The 17,773-nt window shown below is 55.3% G+C and overlaps 1 protein-coding gene across 1 annotated transcript in view; it reads right to left on the reverse strand.

Moving 5' to 3' along the window:
• COTL1 (coactosin like F-actin binding protein 1) overlaps positions 1-16,164 on the reverse strand; it is a 36,783-nt gene extending 20,619 nt beyond the window's left edge. Inside the window, exons 1-2 of the mRNA XM_043599791.1 lie at positions 15,398-16,164; positions 15,053-15,135 (exon numbers count right to left, since the gene is read on the reverse strand). Of these exons, the coding sequence (XP_043455726.1) occupies positions 15,053-15,135; positions 15,398-15,474 (160 nt within the window). The 5' untranslated portion in view covers positions 15,475-16,164. The remainder of the gene's footprint in view (positions 1-15,052; positions 15,136-15,397) is intronic.
• Positions 16,165-17,773: the final 1,609 nt, after the last annotated feature.

Raw genomic sequence — 17,773 nt, forward strand, 5'->3', positions numbered from 1 at the left:
CTTTCTCTCCCATTGACCACCTTCAACCCTCACCACCTGCCCCTGTATTTCCTCCTCTCACGCTCTCTGTCTGGGGCTGGACTGGCAGGAAGGAGTCAGGAGCGAGAGTAGACATGGCAAGAGGACGGGGGGTGTGATGCTAAGCACTTAGGACAGGGTGGCTGTGGAAGGAAACACAACGAGAGGAGATGACCACACAGGGCACAGGAACAGAGGGAGGAAGGAAGGAGGAGTCAGACTTCGCTGGCATCGCCACGGCCACCAGGATGAACCATTCTGTATTTTCCCAAAAACTGTGAATGGCACAGAATCTCCACCAAGCTCTCAGGGACTCTCCTGCCCTCCCCCCACTGATTTGAAATCCACCCCCCCCCCCTTCAGCTCAGGTAATCCTGAGAGGCAGATTCTGACCACCCCACCCAGCATTCTCAGCAGGGTGACCCCAACACAGGGTCCACACTGACCAAGGGCCCCCACCTGCTCCCAAAAGGGACCCTAGTCTTCCCCTCTGCCTCTCCTTGAAGCCAGCCCTGGCTGGAAAGGGACAGAACCCAGAGGAGACTGAGGATCGTTTACAAAGGCTTTGAACAATTCTTTTCCATTTCACACAAAACACAAAGCGGACAATCATGAGAAGTACAAAAAAGCCAACGATAAGGGTCTCGCCACCTACGTAACCCCCTAAGTAGACGCTCTGTGCCCGGTTTATCTATTTAGCTACTTCCACACCTGTCCACTCGGTGTTATCTCCCACGGCACGAGGCACTTCGTGGGCACTAATACACATCTGCTGGCCAGCAGAGGGACAGAGAGAGCGCACGCATCATTTCGTAACCTCCATCCAACAGTGAACTCGCTCTCGAGAGCGAGTCACAAGAAAAGGGAAGGAGAAGTGGGGAGGAAATTGCCCCAGAGCGCGACATGATTGCAGCCTGCTCTGAAGCTGACCTTACCTTATATAGACTCCCTAAGAAGTTATGCAAACAAGGTTCGCGTAAGGAAGAAAACAACCCACACACCAAAAAGCTGAGCTGTTAGCTTCCACCAAGAGAGCTCCCTGGAGTGGGTGCGGGAGGAAATGGGAAAGACTTCGAACATCCTGCTGCCTGGGGCCGGGGGACAGCTGGACAGGGACCACAGCAGCCCTCCCTTCCACGGGGCTGCTCACAGGGGTGGGGGGTGGGGGGGCAGGCGTGGTGGGGAGAGGGGAGGGGAGCCCAGGCAGTAACGGACGAGGACCTGGGAGGTGGAGAACGTCCTCTCTAGGAGTCAGAGGACAGGGGGCTTGGTGGCGGCCCCCGGGAGGGGACTGAGGCCTGAGGCTGATAGGAACGAATTCCTCCCTTGACAGGAGACCTGTCATTACTGAAAAGCCCCATGTGACTCACACTCTCTTTTTCAAGGTGGTTCTTAACTGTTTGCCCCGATTGGTTAAACACACAACAAAAAAACCCTCCTGTCCCACTCAAAAAATTTGGGGGAAATACTAAGCACAAAAAAAAAAAAAAAAAAGAAAGAAAGAAAGAAAGAGAGAAAGAAAGCCCATTGCCCTAGGAATAAGGCCCCTGTTCACATCTTGGTTCGTTCGTCACAGAGCAGGCATGGAGACTGGATTTGATTACGTGCTCTGTGCTGTGGGTCCGTATACAGAGGGTACACACCTGCCGTCTGAGATCTGCTCCCCCATTCGTCAAAGGGAGGCTTTTTAAAAACTGTTTTTTGATGTGTATTTTTGAGAGAGAGACGGCGCCTAAGCAGGGGAGGGGCAGAGACAGAGAAGGGGACACAGGATCCGCAGCAGGCTCCAGGCTCTGAGCTGTCAACACAAGAGCCTGATGCGGGGCTCGAACCCACGAACCGCGAGATCCTGACCTGAGCCGAAGTCGGACGCTCCACCCACGGAGCCCCCCAGGCGCCCCTCAAGGCGGTAGACTTCTCCAGGGATTCCTGACTCACTGCGGTTCCATTACACGCGAGTGACCCAGCTTTCCCACTTTGGCAGAAAACAGGAGAAAATGGAGTACACGATAGCCAGAGGGAAGGCAAGGTGATTACTTTGGTAGAACCCTCCGGGGGCGGGCTGATCTGGATACCCAAATTGTCAGGGTAGCTGAAGGTTCTCCCCAAATGACAAGGCACCGGAACTTTCTTGCTGCTTTTTTTTTTTTTTTTTTTTTTTGATGGTTAGTTTTACTTCCTTAAATGGAAGTCAGCATGCTAAACCCTTCTGACTTAGAGACCACAGGCCACAACCAGGTCCCGGAGGCAGAACCCACTCCTACAGCACCTGCAGCGAGACACCATGGGGACGCTGGATGTCTGACTGTCCAAGCACCACAGTCCCCTGTCGTGCCCCGCTCTGCATTCTTGCATCTGTTTTTGCTGTCGGTCGTCACGGACACGTATTAACAATCTGTGAAGAGGGACCTTTGCTCAAGAAGACACAGTCCCTGGGGCGCCGGTGGGGGGGGAGGGCTCAGTCGGATGGGCGTCCGGCTTGGGCTCAGGTCACGATCTCGCGGTCTGTGAGTTCGAGCCCCGCGTCGGGCTCTGCGCTGATGGCTCGGAGCCCGGAGCCTGCTGTGGATCCTGTGTCTCCCTCTCTCTCTGCCCCTCCCCTGTTCACGCTCTGTCTCCCTCTGTCTCAAAAAGAAATAAACGTTAAAGAAAAAATTTTTTTGAAAAAAGAAGAAGACACCATCCCTGCCCTCAAAGGACGTAACACTCTAGCCCGGCAAACAAAAACAGAGCGTGTGACACAGGGCAGGTAATGCCACAGCAACAAGTTTCCACAGGGCGGATGGGAACGTCAAAGAAAGCAGGAAATTCATTCTGCCTGGGGAGGGGCGATCAGGGAGAGCTTCCAAGAGGAAGTGACGTTTCAACTGGGTCTCAGGAGCCAAGCAAATCCTAGACCCCAGCAGCCTGAGGGAGCCAGGAGCCCCAGGCTTGCGTCCCGGCTCTGCCTCTTTCCACGGGGTGACTGGGGCCCAGTGGCTTCTCACTCCGATCCCCAGCTCTCCGGGCTGCGGCGTGTGGCTCTTTCAACTCCGGTGCCCCTGGGTGCCGGGCACAGAACTCACAAAACGTTTGCACCCCCACCGATCCCCACGGCTGGTAACCTTCCAGCCCTCAAGTTCGCCCACACGTTCACAGCTGACTCATTTCACTTTTACCGGCTCACCAATTTATTAACCCCTATGAATATCCGAGACGGAACCCCTACTTTTCTTTAAATGCTCATTTCCGACGCCAGGGCTGACGGCAATGAGCTACACACGCCCTGGGCACCGGCTCCGTCCTGGGCGCGGGCTCGGGAAGACGAGAACACAGCCACGGGACCTATGTCTCTGGATATCAATCCTCCCCAGAATGGAGAGCGAAAGCCTCAGAAGCGAGCCTTGGCACAGAGCCAGCGGTGAAAAAAACGCTAGACGGTGATGACAAGAGGTCAACTATCACGGAGCCAATGGAAATGGCGGGGAGAATGGAAATCCGGGACATCAAGTGCACACGGCACGTGCAGGGGGGGCGGGGGGGGGTGCGGGGAGGGCAGCGCTGAGTGCATCCGAGGGGCCCACGGGGGTGGAGGGTCCCCATGGGGACGGGCATGTCTGCAACAGACGGAACAGTGACAAGAGCGAAACATGCTGAGCAGGGGATTCTCCACAAGAAGGACCGAGGCAAACTTCCAGAAGGCTGTAGAACAAAGGCATAGGAAGAAAATGCTCAAGTAAAACCCAGAGTCGTCGCCGTGGCCCACGGGGCCCCCCGGACCCCTTTGCCTCTACATATTGCAAAAACTGACATATTGCAAAAAAGACATCATTCACGTATCCTAAAATTCACCCCTTTTAAACGCACAATTCATTGGCCGCTAGGTCTAATTCCAAAACATTCCGTTAGCCCCAAAAGGAGACCTCCTACCCGCCGGTGGTCTGTCTTCCTTCGTCCCCTGCCCCCCACCCCGGCAACTACTCCCCAGCTCTCTAGCGCCTCGTTCTGGAACCTTCAAATACGTGGGCTCGCACAACGCGTGGCCTTTCGCGTCTGGCTTCTTTCACTTGGCATCATGTTCTCAAGGCTCGCCAGCGTCACGGCGTTGACAAATCGCGATTTCCTCCCTTGCTACGGCTGGGTAACGTCCCACCACGTGGAGAGACGCGTTTTGTCTACCCTGCATCCGACGACGGTCAGCCGGGCGGTCTCCGCTCCCCGGCTCTCGTGAACGATGCTCGTGAACATTCGCACGCAACTTTTCACGTAGACCCGTGACGGCGTTTCTCTCGGGTAGATACTAAGGAGTGGGATTGCCAGGCTCCTGGGAGAGATGCCTGTTCAAACCCCTCGCCCATTTTCTTTTTTATTGTTGAGGGCCTTCCTTTGTGCCGGGCCCACTCCACTCCCAGGCACCCGAGTGTCCACCTCCTTCGCATTCAGGCTTGCCTCAGCGTCCCCTCCTCTTTAGGCCTCCCGTGACCAAACCCTGGCTGACGGTGGCCCCGCTGCAGGCCACCTCCAGGCCGTTGCTTCTTTTCATCCTCTTTGGGGCATTCGGGAGTGACCCAATTTGCCAGCTTGTCTGTGATCGGTCCCTGTGCTCCCAAAACAACGCGAGCTCTGTGACTTATGTCCCTTACGGCCAGAGGGGCTGGCAGGCGGCAGGTCCTGGATTTGTATTTGTTGGATGGGAGGAACGAGAAGTCACGCTGAGGGAGAGAGTAAGCTATTTTCTCAGAATCGGACACGGGGCAGTGGGTTTTGCTAAATCGAGAACGGGGCGAGGGGCATCGTCTTCAGGGCTGCGGGGCTCGCGGGAGTGCAGGCGGGCCCTCCCCTGTCGGGGGGTGGGGGGCGGAGGGGGGCTCGCAGCCCAGGACCCGGCTCTTCTCAGTTTTCCCCAGGAGCCCAGCGTGACCCAGGGGGAACCCTGGCCTGCCCGAGGCGGCAACCGGCTTTTATCTGAAACCAGGAACAACACGCTCCAGTCTACAGTCGGGGTAGAATTAGAGCCCCCCAAAAGGGACGAAAACTACCTCCGGGTCAGATCAGATGACCTTCCGGAACATCCTTTCAGACAGAAGTAGCAAAGTCAGAATTGTCCCCTGGGAAGGACAGAGGCATTTGAATCACAGAGGTGTCCCTCAGAGACCATCGCAGGTTTTCCACTTCTTCCAGAAAAATCACCTCTGAGCTGTGAGTCCCACTAACGTGTGCCACCAGCCAGGGACACAGGCCTTAGGTCTGCCCCTGAGCGTTCCAGAAAAGAGCTTGCGGAAAGCTATTATGAGCGTGGGTCCTAAGAGCTCTGATCACAAAGAGAAATGCTTTCTCTTTCGCTTTATTGCACCCCCCCATCAGATGACAGATATCCACGGAACCTCCCGTGGTGATCATTCCGCAGCACGTAGAAAGCAAACCATTGTGCCTTACGCTGCTAATGATGTCTGTCAAATCTCTCTCAGTAAAACTGGGGGGTGGGGGAAGGAAAAAGCTTTTTTGGTTTTTTTTAAGAGAGATTTTCTTTCATGTTTTTTTCCAAGAGAGAGCGCGCGCACGCGTGAGGAGGGGAGGAACAGAGGGAGAGGGCGACACCGAATCCGAAGCAGGCTCCAGGCTCCGAGCTGTCAGCGCAGAGCCCGACACGGGGCTCGAACTCACGGACTGCGAGATCACGACCTGAGCCGAAGTCGGACGCTTAACCGACGGAGCCGCCCAGGCGCCCCCACAAGAGCTTGTTTGAAAAGAATTTCAGCTGCAAGCGTAGGGAAGCAGCAGGGTGTCAGGGGCGGGTGGCCAGGAACCCAGGCGCCAGTTTTCCCACCTACGGAGTGGGACTTACAGCGGGACCTTCCACACTGGGCCACGGTGTAGATGAGATGAAATCATTAGATCACAGCGGCTGGCAAGACGGCTGGCCACGGTGTCCGCGTCGGAATCTCCAGAACCCACGACTACAGCACCTGACCCAGAAGGGCCTTTGCAGAGGTGATTGTTAAGGATCTGGATAGGAGAGAGCATCCTGGATGATGCAGGTGGGCCCAACGTAATCAGGAGCCTCGAGGCAAAAGAATCAGAACCAGAGACACAGCAGCTTGACAAGGACGCGACCCGCTCTCGCTGGCCTCGAAGGTGGAGGAGGGGCCCTGAGTCGAGGGACACAGGCGCCTCGGGGAGCTGGAAAAGGCCAGGAAATGGACTCTCCCCTGGGGCCTCCAGAAAGACCACACCCCTGCCTACACCTGGAGTTTAGCCCGGTGCGACAGATTTTGGACTTCTGACCTCCAGAACTGTCAGATGATAAAATCGCGTTATTTCAAGCCACTCGGTTTGTGGGAATTTGTTCCAGAAGGCACAGGAAAAATGAGGTAGAGGAGGATAAACGAAGTCCAGGACCAACTCAGGACGTAAGGCAGGCTGATTTCAAAATGCGCTGGTGAAATAAAACACAAAATGCTGAGGGCATAGCCCCGCCATCAGGTCAGACGCAGGCCTCGGGGGACCTGCCCCTGCTGAGGCCACTGACTGAGCTGAATCTGAAAAGCCAAGCACATAAAATCAGGTGGGTGAGGAATGCAGCCATGCAAGGGCCCTGGGGCAGGAAACCGGAGCCAGAAGCCATTGGGGGCAGAGGCAGCGGCGAGGGAGCCTTGGCACCTGCAGATGTCCATACGGGCCACTGGGCTGCAACCTCAGCAGGGGCACAGCGTGCCTTCCCAGGGGGGTGGGGGGTAGCTCAGCTCTCCAACATCTCAGGGGACTGTCATTCCTCTACTCAACAAGCAGCAGATGAGAATGCCAGGTGCTGTTCCAGGTGCTGACGGGACAGCAACCAGGATTCCGCCCTGGGGGGGGGGGGGGGGGGGAGCTCAACCTCCAGCAGCGAAAGTCAGACGACGACGACGTGAGGCGCTGCTGAGTGCTGCAGCCCGCGACTTGGGCCCACGTAAGGAAAAGAGATTGGGACCGGCTAACCACGGGGGGGCAGGGGTTCGCCACCGAGGAGGCCACCACCCCGGCCCGAGTCGCTCTCTCCAGGCCCTTGCTGCAGCGCTGAAGAAACAGGCACCCCTCACCCCGCACAATGTGGTGAGCATCACGGAGGCAAGGAGGCCATCTGCACGGAGGGGACATTTCCACTGGGCCTTGACAGGCGTATAGAAGTCCTCCGGGAGGACAAAGCTCCTTGGACACAGATCTGGGGTCCAAGGCCACCTACTCTCCCATCTCAAGCAAGCAACTTTCCACTCTTCAAGGAAACGGTCAGACTCCTCATCAGTGAAACGGGAAAACTCCTACTTACTCATCACACACACATCCTTCACGGATACGAAACAGTATCTGTGCCAATATGTGCAAAGCATCCGCACGGAGCCTGGCCTTTGAGCAACCGAGGGGTCAGGACCCTCTGTGTTGGGGACGAGCAATGGGAGGGCTCGTGAGGGGCATTCTGTGTTATCGCTAAGCATTTGGACCTTATGGGCAAAAGCCACCAGATGTTCCAAAGGGGAGAGGAGTTGACGCCACCTGGCCCTGGGCTACGCGGTCACCAGGCAAAGGGCGTGGCACCCAGCAGGCGCTCACCCCATTCCCTGCAGAAGGAAAAGCCGAGATCAAGGGTGGGAAACGCCCACTCTTGTGGGGCAAGAAGGGAAAAGAGAAGCGGGAGCAGGAAATGAGAACAGGAGGTAAGAGACATAAAAGGAGAAGTATGTGTGTTTGCAGGGGGAAGCAGAGGGAAGGAAACGTGTTTTTTCAGTGAGTCGTGCTCACCGACAAAAGCTGGGAGAACACAGAGTGGAATAAGGACAAAGAAACGGCCACTAATTTTGGTGACCAGATTACCAAAGACCTACGCGTGGGGTGCCGTGCTCTAGGGGTGAGGGGACAGTCCCCAGAACGTAACAGGTGGAGAAATGATGGAAGATGAGGGGGCGGAGGGAACACCTAGTCGCTCCACAAGCAAAACTTTAAAAGTCTGCACCAACTCCCAGCGATTTTCAAGGAGCAAAAACTCAATTCATTTCAACTCAATTCAATTCAATTCAATTCAATTCATCGAAGACTCTTTCTGAACAAGGACACGCTACTTACCAGGCAGATGGACAGGTAGCAGCCTTCCCCATGGAAGGGGAAAGACCACAAAGTCAAAAGCAGGCACCACTATCACCCCAGAGGCAATCCAGACGAGCCATCTCAAGCGTGCCCATGCATCTTAGGACACAAGGAGGCAAGGCAGTGCAGCTCAAAACCCCTCGGCGACACACGTATGGGAAAAGAAAGCAACGAGACACTGTATATCGCAGAGAGCCGTGCAGGTAGTGGCTCACTAGCCTTCAAAGTGCCACCTAAAGATCATAAACCCAACACTGTCCCTGGAACAAAGGAGGTGCTCCGTCCTCATTCGTTCAATGGGCGGACAGACTGCTTAGCGCTTTGCCACGTTCACAGCACTGTTGCAGATTTAAAGCTTCCTTTCGACCTCCTATTCCCTTAGACTCACTAGACGTTTCTCTCCTGACCTTTTGGCTGAAATTTCTGGAGTCTGTACGTGCATGGGCCACAAGGGAGGTCGGGAAACAGCCAGGTGCAGAACAGCACGACAAACTGACCGCCGATTGTACGTGAGTTGTGCAGCTGGACACGCAGAGGCCCCAGACAAGGGCATTTGTCTTATTCGCGCCCCATCCGCTTTCTTTTGGTAGCAGCCAAGGTTCCGTCCTTGACCAAATTCTAATCTGGCCTTCTGAACGCTTCTTCACCTGGGTCTCAACTTTCGGACTTCTGTGTTCATCTGCGCGTTACTCGCGTTCAGCAAGAATCCTGCTAAGTTTAGCAGTTCGGCCAGAATCGCCCTCAGCCCTGACACTTCCTCTTGGCCACTCCCCACCCACTGGCCCCCATCTTGCTTCTTGACTACAAATTCGGACTTTTTCTTGTTGTATTCAGAACTGAGCCTGATCCCCCTCCCCCGTTGCAAACCTGCACGGTAATGGTCCCTACACCTGTCACACAGTCCCCCTGAATAAAGCCTGCCTTACTGTTCTTGGGCAAGTGTCAGAGTAAATAGTATTTTCTCTAACTACAAACGCACCCATTTTCCTTAGAAACCACCCGACTGCCGCTCTCAGCCCCTGGTAGGGCTGACCCCATCCCGGGCCTATACTAATGCATTCTGTTTCTCTTCCTGGGAGTAGAACAGACCAGAAGAGGAGAGTGCATGGTCATGGATGGCCCCTTCCAAACCCTTTCTTAAACATCTCTGCTAAGTGGTCAGGCAACCACTCCTGACATACCTCCCATGATGGGGGTCTCACTACCTTCAGTGACAGCCCATTCTAACCCAAGGACAGTCCTTAGGTGAACCTACAATCTACCCCTGAAATTCCTACTGTCTGGTCCTTCTACCACGTGGGGTTGGGGTGTGAAGAAGCGAAGTGGGCACATGGCACACGGCAGTCCCTCAAACACCAAGGACAACACTCAAGTCCCCTGAGGTGCCTCTCCAAGCTAAAAATGCCCGGATACCTCACCCAATCCTCATAGGAGAGCTTTTGAATTCCTGGGCCAGCCTGGATTCTCCTCCCTCAGCCCCGCCCAGCCATCTACCCTGGGGGCTATGGCCTCGGCTCTTTTGGATGGAAATGATAAAGAGCCTACTCAAGTTGGCTTGAGGAAAAGAAATTGAACTGGCCCCTGGAAGCAAACGGCCTCAGGAGAGAGCTCCAGGCGCGTGGCTGCACCTGAGAGTTTAAGCCACGCCCTCTAGGACGCGCTCCCCATCTCTGGCTCTGCTCCCGAGTCCCCACAGGGTGCAAGGGTCCCGAAGGCTCCAGGCCTTCACTATGCTAACAGGTCTTAATCCCAGAGCAAAATGGGCTCACCCAGCAACTCTGTCCAAAGTATCAGGGATGCAGCCGATTGGCTCGACTTGAGTCACGAGGGCCCAACCCCGAACCAATCAGCCAACAGAGGACGCGGCTTACTCTGAGTGGCCAGCGTCTTCCCAGTGGGGCGGTACGGAGTTAAGTCAGCTTCCCCGGAACTACACTGGCAGAGCGGGGATTACTCTGAAATTTGAAAAGCCCCCCACCCCAAGGCTGGGACGTCCAAGGATGGACAAAAATACCAAACCCCGCTTTTCCCTGTGAGTGAGGTTTTGAGCTGAAGACTCCAGGCCCAACAAAGCATCGTGGGAATATCATCTGCACCCAGACCCTCATCTAGCCAACATCACAGGGCATCGACCCCAATCAAGCTTCACGCGGACACTGACCCCCAAGTTTATTTCAACCTATCCATTGATGTGTGACACCTTCCCAGAAGGTTCCACATTAGCAACAAGCATAGTTTTGAGCCCTGAGGCCGTACCAAGTGCCGCTTTGTATATATCATGTCAATGTATTCTCACAACAAAGCGGTGCAGCCATTATCCCCATCTTACAGAGGGGGAAACAAAATGCGGGAGTCTTGCCCAAGGTCACACAGCACCTCAAGGCTACAAGTCCAGGCAAGATACCCTGGCTTGACCATCGAGGCTCGAACCCGATCGGCTCTAAAATATGCACCCACAGAAAACTGGATTCATTCCCAGGTGCTTGGATCCTTTCCAAAATAAAACGGGCTTGCGACAGAGTACTTTGGGGTCCATCAACAAAGAATTGGTTAAACAAGGTTACACTTATATGAGAGAACATTACGTAGCCATTTTAAAGGCTGGGCAATGACAATAAAACATGAGCTCTCTGAGGACAGGGACCTTCTCTGTTTCTATATTTATCCTCAGTGCCCAGAACAGGACCCTGCAGGAGAGCCACTCACATACGTGGAAGGAAGAAAGGGAGGGAGGAAGGGAGGGAGGCATGAAGGGAAGGAAGGAGGAAGGAAGGAGGAAGGGAGGAAGGAAGGGAGGGAGGGAGGGAGGGAGGGAGGAAGGGAGGAAGTCTGGCTTTCTCAATATTCCACCAGGGACACACATTACTTATCAAGTACAAAAACAAAACGTGATTTCATAGACAGCTTGAGCCACTGATCGTCGCGTACCCATGAGCCGCAGGCCCTCTCTGCCGCAATCAGAGAGATCACACATCCACTCGGCCTGGCAAGTGGCTCCCCTCGGCTCCCCCAGGCTCTGTCGGGGGCACCCCCCGCCCTCCAGCACAGCTGGCTACCCCTTTCCTCCCCATCGCTTCTTGACCCTCCCACCTCTCTGGTGCTCTCAGACCACACAGGCTCCTGCCACACCAATTAAGTTCCACCAAGGAGATGACAATCACAGTCACTAACATTTAAGGAGCGCTTAGGACATCGTCAGCACGGTGAGTTGCTTCCTTAACCCTCCTAATGACCACGCTGTAGCAAAGGAGGGTCACGCAACTGCCCCAGGTCACATGACTGGCCCAACCTGGAAGCCAGGCCGGCCCGATGCAGCCTAAACCTTGAACCGCTGTGCCAACCATCTCTTCCGCAGTCGGTGCTTATGGACTGAGCGTTACTGCGCGCAGACCCAGGCGAAAGGTCCAAGGCGCCGCCCTGGGGTCGAGTGGCTACTGGGGCTAATCTGGAGCTCTGGGCCCACTGGGCACGGCGCTGAGGTACATACCGGGAGCTTCAGAACAGAAAACACAACGTCCTCGTAAGAGCTACGAGAGTAAACCCCATAAAAAGTACCAATAGTCGATGTGCCATCGGGGGCCTGCGGTCTCCTTTTAAATGTGTTCTTTCGGCCAACCCTCCCAGTCACTGTCAGAGGTGAGCACCGCCAGGACGCCCATTTCACAGACTAGAACACTGAGGCACAGAGAAGGGGATGTCCTTGCCCAAGGCCACACAGCGAGCAAGAGACACAGTTGGGATGTGACTCTAGAGATTTTCTAACTCCGGGCTGTGGAAATAAAAAACACACCCCACTATGCGAGCTCTCAGACCATCTCTCGTGGACTGAGGTGTGGGGCAAAAAGCCAAGAGTGGAGGCAGTAAAGCAGTTGGGGGGGGGGGGGGGGGGCAGGTGCATCCAGCACCAACAGAGCCAGTACAGAACACAGAGGGCTCCAAACCCTGCCAGCAGAAACAGGAAGATGAGCAACCTTCCAGAAAACAGCCGCAGCCAAGGAGAGGCCAGGCCTGGGGGTGAGGAGAGATGAGAGGCAGAAGCTGGGCGGACAGGACGGCAGCAGCCAGAGGGCACGGGGCTGGGAAAGAAGGGCTGGTTCGGAGAGAGAATGCCAGAATCGGGCTGTCTGGGAGGAGAGAAAGCCCGGGAGGAAACGCCCCGCCCCACCGCCCCTCCCCCACCCCACCCCAGCACCTTTGGAGGGAGAGATGGATGAAGTGATGGCTTCTGGCTTCTAAGTCCCCTTTGCCCCTTGTTAGATGTTTGGAAAGGGGAAGGCTGGGCCCGAGCGAGAGCCTGTCCCCACGGCCTGGGCCCCTCAGGCTTGCAGGACACCTGCCTGGGAATTAGGGCCACAGAGAGCCCTCCCCGCATCACATAAGTGATGTATCCTGCAAACAAACTGGAACCTACTGTAGCACTAAAGAAGCCTCCTGGCTTGAAAATGAGAATCTAAACCACTTCCGGGGTACCTGGCAGGCTCGGTCGGAAGGGTGAGCAACCCTTGATCTCGGGGTCGTGAGTTCAAGCCCCACGTGGGGTGTGGACATTACTTAAATAAATGAAACTTTAAAAAAAAAAAAATCTAAACCCACTTCCTTAGAGAGACGAGGCCACGAACATGGGACTTGGAGCCAGCCTGCCTGGGTTCAAGTCCCAGCTCTGCCGCGTCCTAACTACGTGATGGCGGGCAAGTTACTTAACTGCGCTGGGCCTTGGGGTACTCACCTGTGGAAGGGGAACGATCTCGGTCATGGGGACAAGGCACGCCAAGTGCAGCGACTCGCGTGTAGAAAGCTACCGGCCGGTGCGTTCTGAGTCCTTTGTCACTGGGTCACGAGGACACGGCCGTGGTTTTCCGAGGGGAACCAGTGCAGACACAGCAACCATAACTCGTCTATACATTTGTCCAACAGATGGCTGGGGAAGGCAGGCAGATTTCCAGCCAAAGCAGACGGAGCCTTCGGATCCCACAGCCCATTCATAAGATCAACAAGCAGCAGGGAAAGCATTTTTAGTTCCCCCGCCAGGCACTCCCCACTCCCATCCCTGCCACTGGGGGAAGGGTCAGAGTAACACGCCTGCAAGGCCCCAGGGGAGGAAGGAAGTATTCTCTGACCGCACCAAGCCCTTCCAATGGCCTCGAGCATCTGTTCAGAGTCTCTTCCATTGACAGGATGCACTTTCGTCCCTGGGTCGCCTTCTCCTACTTACTGGAGCGAACAATAGCTTCAGAAGCAAGACCCAGTCTGATGGCGGCGGCGGGGGCAGGGGTGGGGGAGGGGGGTTGGGTGGGAAGTGATGGATGGTCAAAGGGAGGAAAGAAACTGCTAGTCTTCTGTTCCTGAATTCAGCGAGGAGGGAAGCTGGCCGGTCGGACAAAGCCTCAGATCCGACCAGGCAAAAGATATTGTTAAATCTCCTGGTTGTCCACCAGATTGGGGGGAAAGCCAAGAGTTTGGATGCTACTTGCAAAAGCATCCACCGCAGCGGAGGAAGGGTAGTGGCGGTACAGAGGCAGGGATCCTGAGTCAGGGGCCTGGGTTCAAATCCCGCCCCAGCGGCTCTCCACGAGACACCCTCGGTGCCTTATTCAACGTGAGCTGTTACAGCATTTCACACCTCTGATATTTTAGGTTTAATTTTTAAGCAATCTGTACGCCTTAGGACCGCCCAGCCCCCAGCAGACTCTTCAGAAATACTCTTTCAATTAAACCAAAGGCAAAATACCATTTGGTTAAGGAAACAGTGAAGGAAAGGCGCGGCCACGTGATCCCGCGGCACAGTTTCGTACGTTTTCTTCATTTCACGGTTGGCCGCGTAGTTTTGTACAGGCACTGCCCTGAGCATTTTACACACGTTGACTCGGTTACCCTCACAGCAGTCCTGAGACTACAGGTAAGGAAACCAGGGCCCCGAGAGGTTAAGTAACTTGCCCCCAGTCACACAGCCAGGAAGTGGCCAGTCGGTGATTCACACCCACTCTGCTGAGCTGGCCCAGAGTTCCTGCTCTAACCTCCAGGCCACACTGCCTTTGTTTGCACATCTGTTTCAAAGCTAGCGACCAGAGACCTGGAATGGGTCCCATTCCCAAAGGGGCTGGGCTTTCTGCCTCTACCGAGGGGTCTGTGGTTATATACACCATGCATTCCTTCCTTTCAATGGTTTAACACACCCCCAGGGAAGTGCACAAAGTTTACACATCAGAAGTATTTTGCTCAATGATTTCTTACCTAGGTACGCACCTGTGTAATCACCTCCCAGACGGAAAGAGGAGACATTTCCAAAAGCCCGCGGCCTTCCGTGTGCCCCTCCCAAGTCAATGGCTATCTACCCCAAAAGGAGATCACTCTTCTGACTTTTCACACCACGCATCAGATTTGCCTTTTCTACAATTTCACATCAATGAAACTGTACTCATCATATGCCGTGTACTCTGTCCTATCTGACTCTATTTCCTACAAGTAAAAAACACACATATAACCAAAACACTGACAATGATCTCGGGAGAAGGGAGGATATAGCTGAGTTTCTTTCTCCTGCAAGTTCCAGGATTGTTTTTATTTCGGCCCACTGACTGGTGAAGGTGGGGAGGGCGGAAGACGAGTTTGGAACCACACTGAGCTGACCCTTGGAAAACCAGTGACCCGCAGGGGGCAGAGGAGCCAAAGGAGCCAACTCTTCTGGAGAGGGTACTGTGGGAGCAAGGGAGCCAGGCAGTCCCCCCCTGGTTGCTCTGGATGTCCAGAGGGAGCACGTTTCACGAGGCTTTAAAATCCTCAAATCTGGTTCCCCCAGCGCCAGAGGCGCGGTGGGGGTGGCCAGGCTCCTCCCAGCTTGGCCTCCGCAGAAGCTCCTTTTTCCCGCGTTGACAATTTCCCCCAAAGATCAGCAATCTCCCCCCCCCCCCAGACCCCCCTCGAAGGCGCGTTTCCCTACCTGTGCACTGTTGGATGAAGTCCTGATACTGTGCTCCCTGCTCGCCGGGGACGATGGTGGAGCCGTCATATTTAAAAGTCACCCTTTGGATTGGGAGAAGAAAAAACACACACATACACACATCAGCGATGGTAGCAGCCAGGTGCCAAGCCTCCAGCAGGACAATCTAAAGGATGCTCTGAATAGGGAGAAGCCAGCGCTGGCTTTCCACGCTGTCCTGGGTTAAGGCTGCGGGAGACAGCACGGCATGACCCTTAATCCGTCCCGTTTGGAAGCCGGCTCAGTGCACCAGGCCCCTCGCGAGCCCGGGGAGCGGGGCTTGGAGAGCAATGGAAAGTTCCTCACCAGATGACGGCCGAGCAGTCGTCGCGCACCAGGTTGTACGCCGCCCGGCAAGCCTCTTTGTCGATCTTGGTGGCCATCGCCGCAGGGCCGCAGCAGGGACACTCTGCCCGGAGCGACCGAGCGCTCCCCGGGCCGGCCGCAGGGAAAGGAGCGCGGCGGGGACGCGCGCAGGGCGGGCGGCGGTGGTGGCAGCGGCGACAGCGGCGCGGGCTGCGAGGGGCGAGCTGCGAGCTGTGAGCGCGGCGGCGGCTCCGAGGGCGCACAGGGCGCGCGCTGGGATCCAGGCCGCGCCGCCACGCCCCCCTCTGGCCATTGGCCGCTGGGCCGTGGGGGCGGGGCCTCTTGATTCGCCCACGACCAATCCCGGTCCGGGCGGGTTGCGCAACTCCGGGGCCGGGGCTGGAGGAGGGGCTTTCTGCTCCTCCCTCCCCCTCCTCCCTCCCAACCCCCTTCTCGTTCTCCCACTCCCCCTCCCCCTCCTCCTTCCCCCAACTTCCTCGTCCCCAACCCCTCTTTCTCCTTTCCCTCACCCTTCCCTACGCCCTCTCCCTCCTCCCTCCTCCCCTTCCTTGTGGAAGCCCTCCTTATTCCCTCCCTGCTCCCCTCCTCCCCTCCCCCTCCTTGCTCCTCCCACTTCCCAACCCCTCCCCCGCCTCTTCTCTTACCTCCCCTCCCTTCCTTTCTTCCCCCTTCTCTCTTCCTTTTTAACTCTCCCCGTTATCTCCACCACTCACCCCTTCTCCTTTCTCCCTATTCTCTCCTCCTCCTCCCTTCCCCCTCCTCCCTTGTCTTCTGCCCTCCTCTTCCGTCCCACTCCTTGCCTCTCGCTCTTCCTTATTCCTCCTCCCCACCCCCCACCCCGCCCAGGCTGCAGAGCTGCAGACCTCCTAGCCTCCAAAGGGGACCTCCAAGCGGGTGACTTAATGCAGCAGACCAAAGGAACTGACCCCACCCCGTGTTTGACTCTGGGTTCTAGGTGCGGAGGGACTGGAAAGCAGGAAGCATTTCGAATAGGAGGGGATAGCAAGTGGATTGCTTCCAGAACGCTGGTGGGATCACTGTTTACTTTGTATTCTGGTTATTTGCATTCCGGTTATCTCCCCCTTTGGGTTCCTCTGAGTGCAAAAGCTGACTCATTCGGTCTTCCTCCCTCCCTGGCTGACTCACTCATTCATTCCTTATCCTCCCAGACCACAAAGACTTGTAACAGTGTCAAGGCAGGTAAAAAAGAAAAGGAGGAGCAGGTGTTGCTATAAATAAAAAGTCAAAAACAAATTCCAGTCTGAGGCAGCCCAAAGCAGTTCCTATCTTACTCCTTGATAAAGGTAATGATACAATTGCCCGTTGGAAAGAAACAAAAACCTGGATGCGTACCTCGCACCACTGATCAGGGGCAACCCAAAAGCATCACGGCTTTGAATGTAAATAAAGGAGACCGCAGAAGTTTCCGAAGCAAACCCGGGAAGAAGTCTGGAATGAGAAAGGTCTTTCAGGCTTGACTCAAAATCCAAACCTAGAACAAAACAAGGACACATTTCTGTGGATAAAGAGCGCTCTTCAAGGAGAAACAACATAAACGACACATAGTGCCTCGTGCAAAGTGTGAAAACAAAAGACAAAGCAGGGAACAGTATTTGCAACTCAAATCACAAAGAATTCATCTTGCTGATGTATACAGAAGCCCATCTAAGCAAAAAACGAAAGCAAAAACCGGCCCAGGCCACGACCAGATAGATTAAATGGCTCTCAAACATGTGCTCCCTTTCCGCCCAAATTAAGGCAGGACAGAGATCCCTTCAAAATAAACTAGCAGGTCAGCAAAGATCAAAGTTGGACAAGCCTGCTCTGTGGTGAGGCTAGGGAGACCCAGCCCCTGTCCACACTGGTGGGGGTGCACGTGGGCATAACCCCCAACAGAGGCCACTTGGCAATGTCTAGCAGATTTACAAGCCTACGTGCTCTTGACCAGTCAAGTTCCCCTAGAGGTCAGTGGTGCCCAGGGCTGGCTGGACCCTGGAGTTAGCGGGGTGCCCTGACCCCACACTCGGAGATGCCGATGCAATTGATCTCAGGTCCAGCCAGGGGGCTGGGATGCTTAAAGTCCCCCTAGGTGATTCTCCTGTGCAGGTGGGGCTACAGCCGCTGCTCTAGCCAGGCTCACGTGTGTGTAAATCTGTTCAAGGTTATTCACTGAACTTTATTTCCAGCCGCAAAAGGTTAGGAGCGACCTAAAATGCCCATCGGTAGGGGACTGGGTGAATAGAGTATGACACAGGTCTGCCAAGGAGAACCAATGCAGCCGTGAAAGAGGTGAGGGAGGGGAGTCTGGGGTGGGGACAGACCTTCTCTATGGACTGATATGGAACATTCTAACCC

Source organism: Prionailurus bengalensis, chromosome E2, assembly GCF_016509475.1.
Source record: "Prionailurus bengalensis isolate Pbe53 chromosome E2, Fcat_Pben_1.1_paternal_pri, whole genome shotgun sequence".
Lineage (NCBI taxonomy): Eukaryota > Metazoa > Chordata > Mammalia > Carnivora > Felidae > Prionailurus > Prionailurus bengalensis.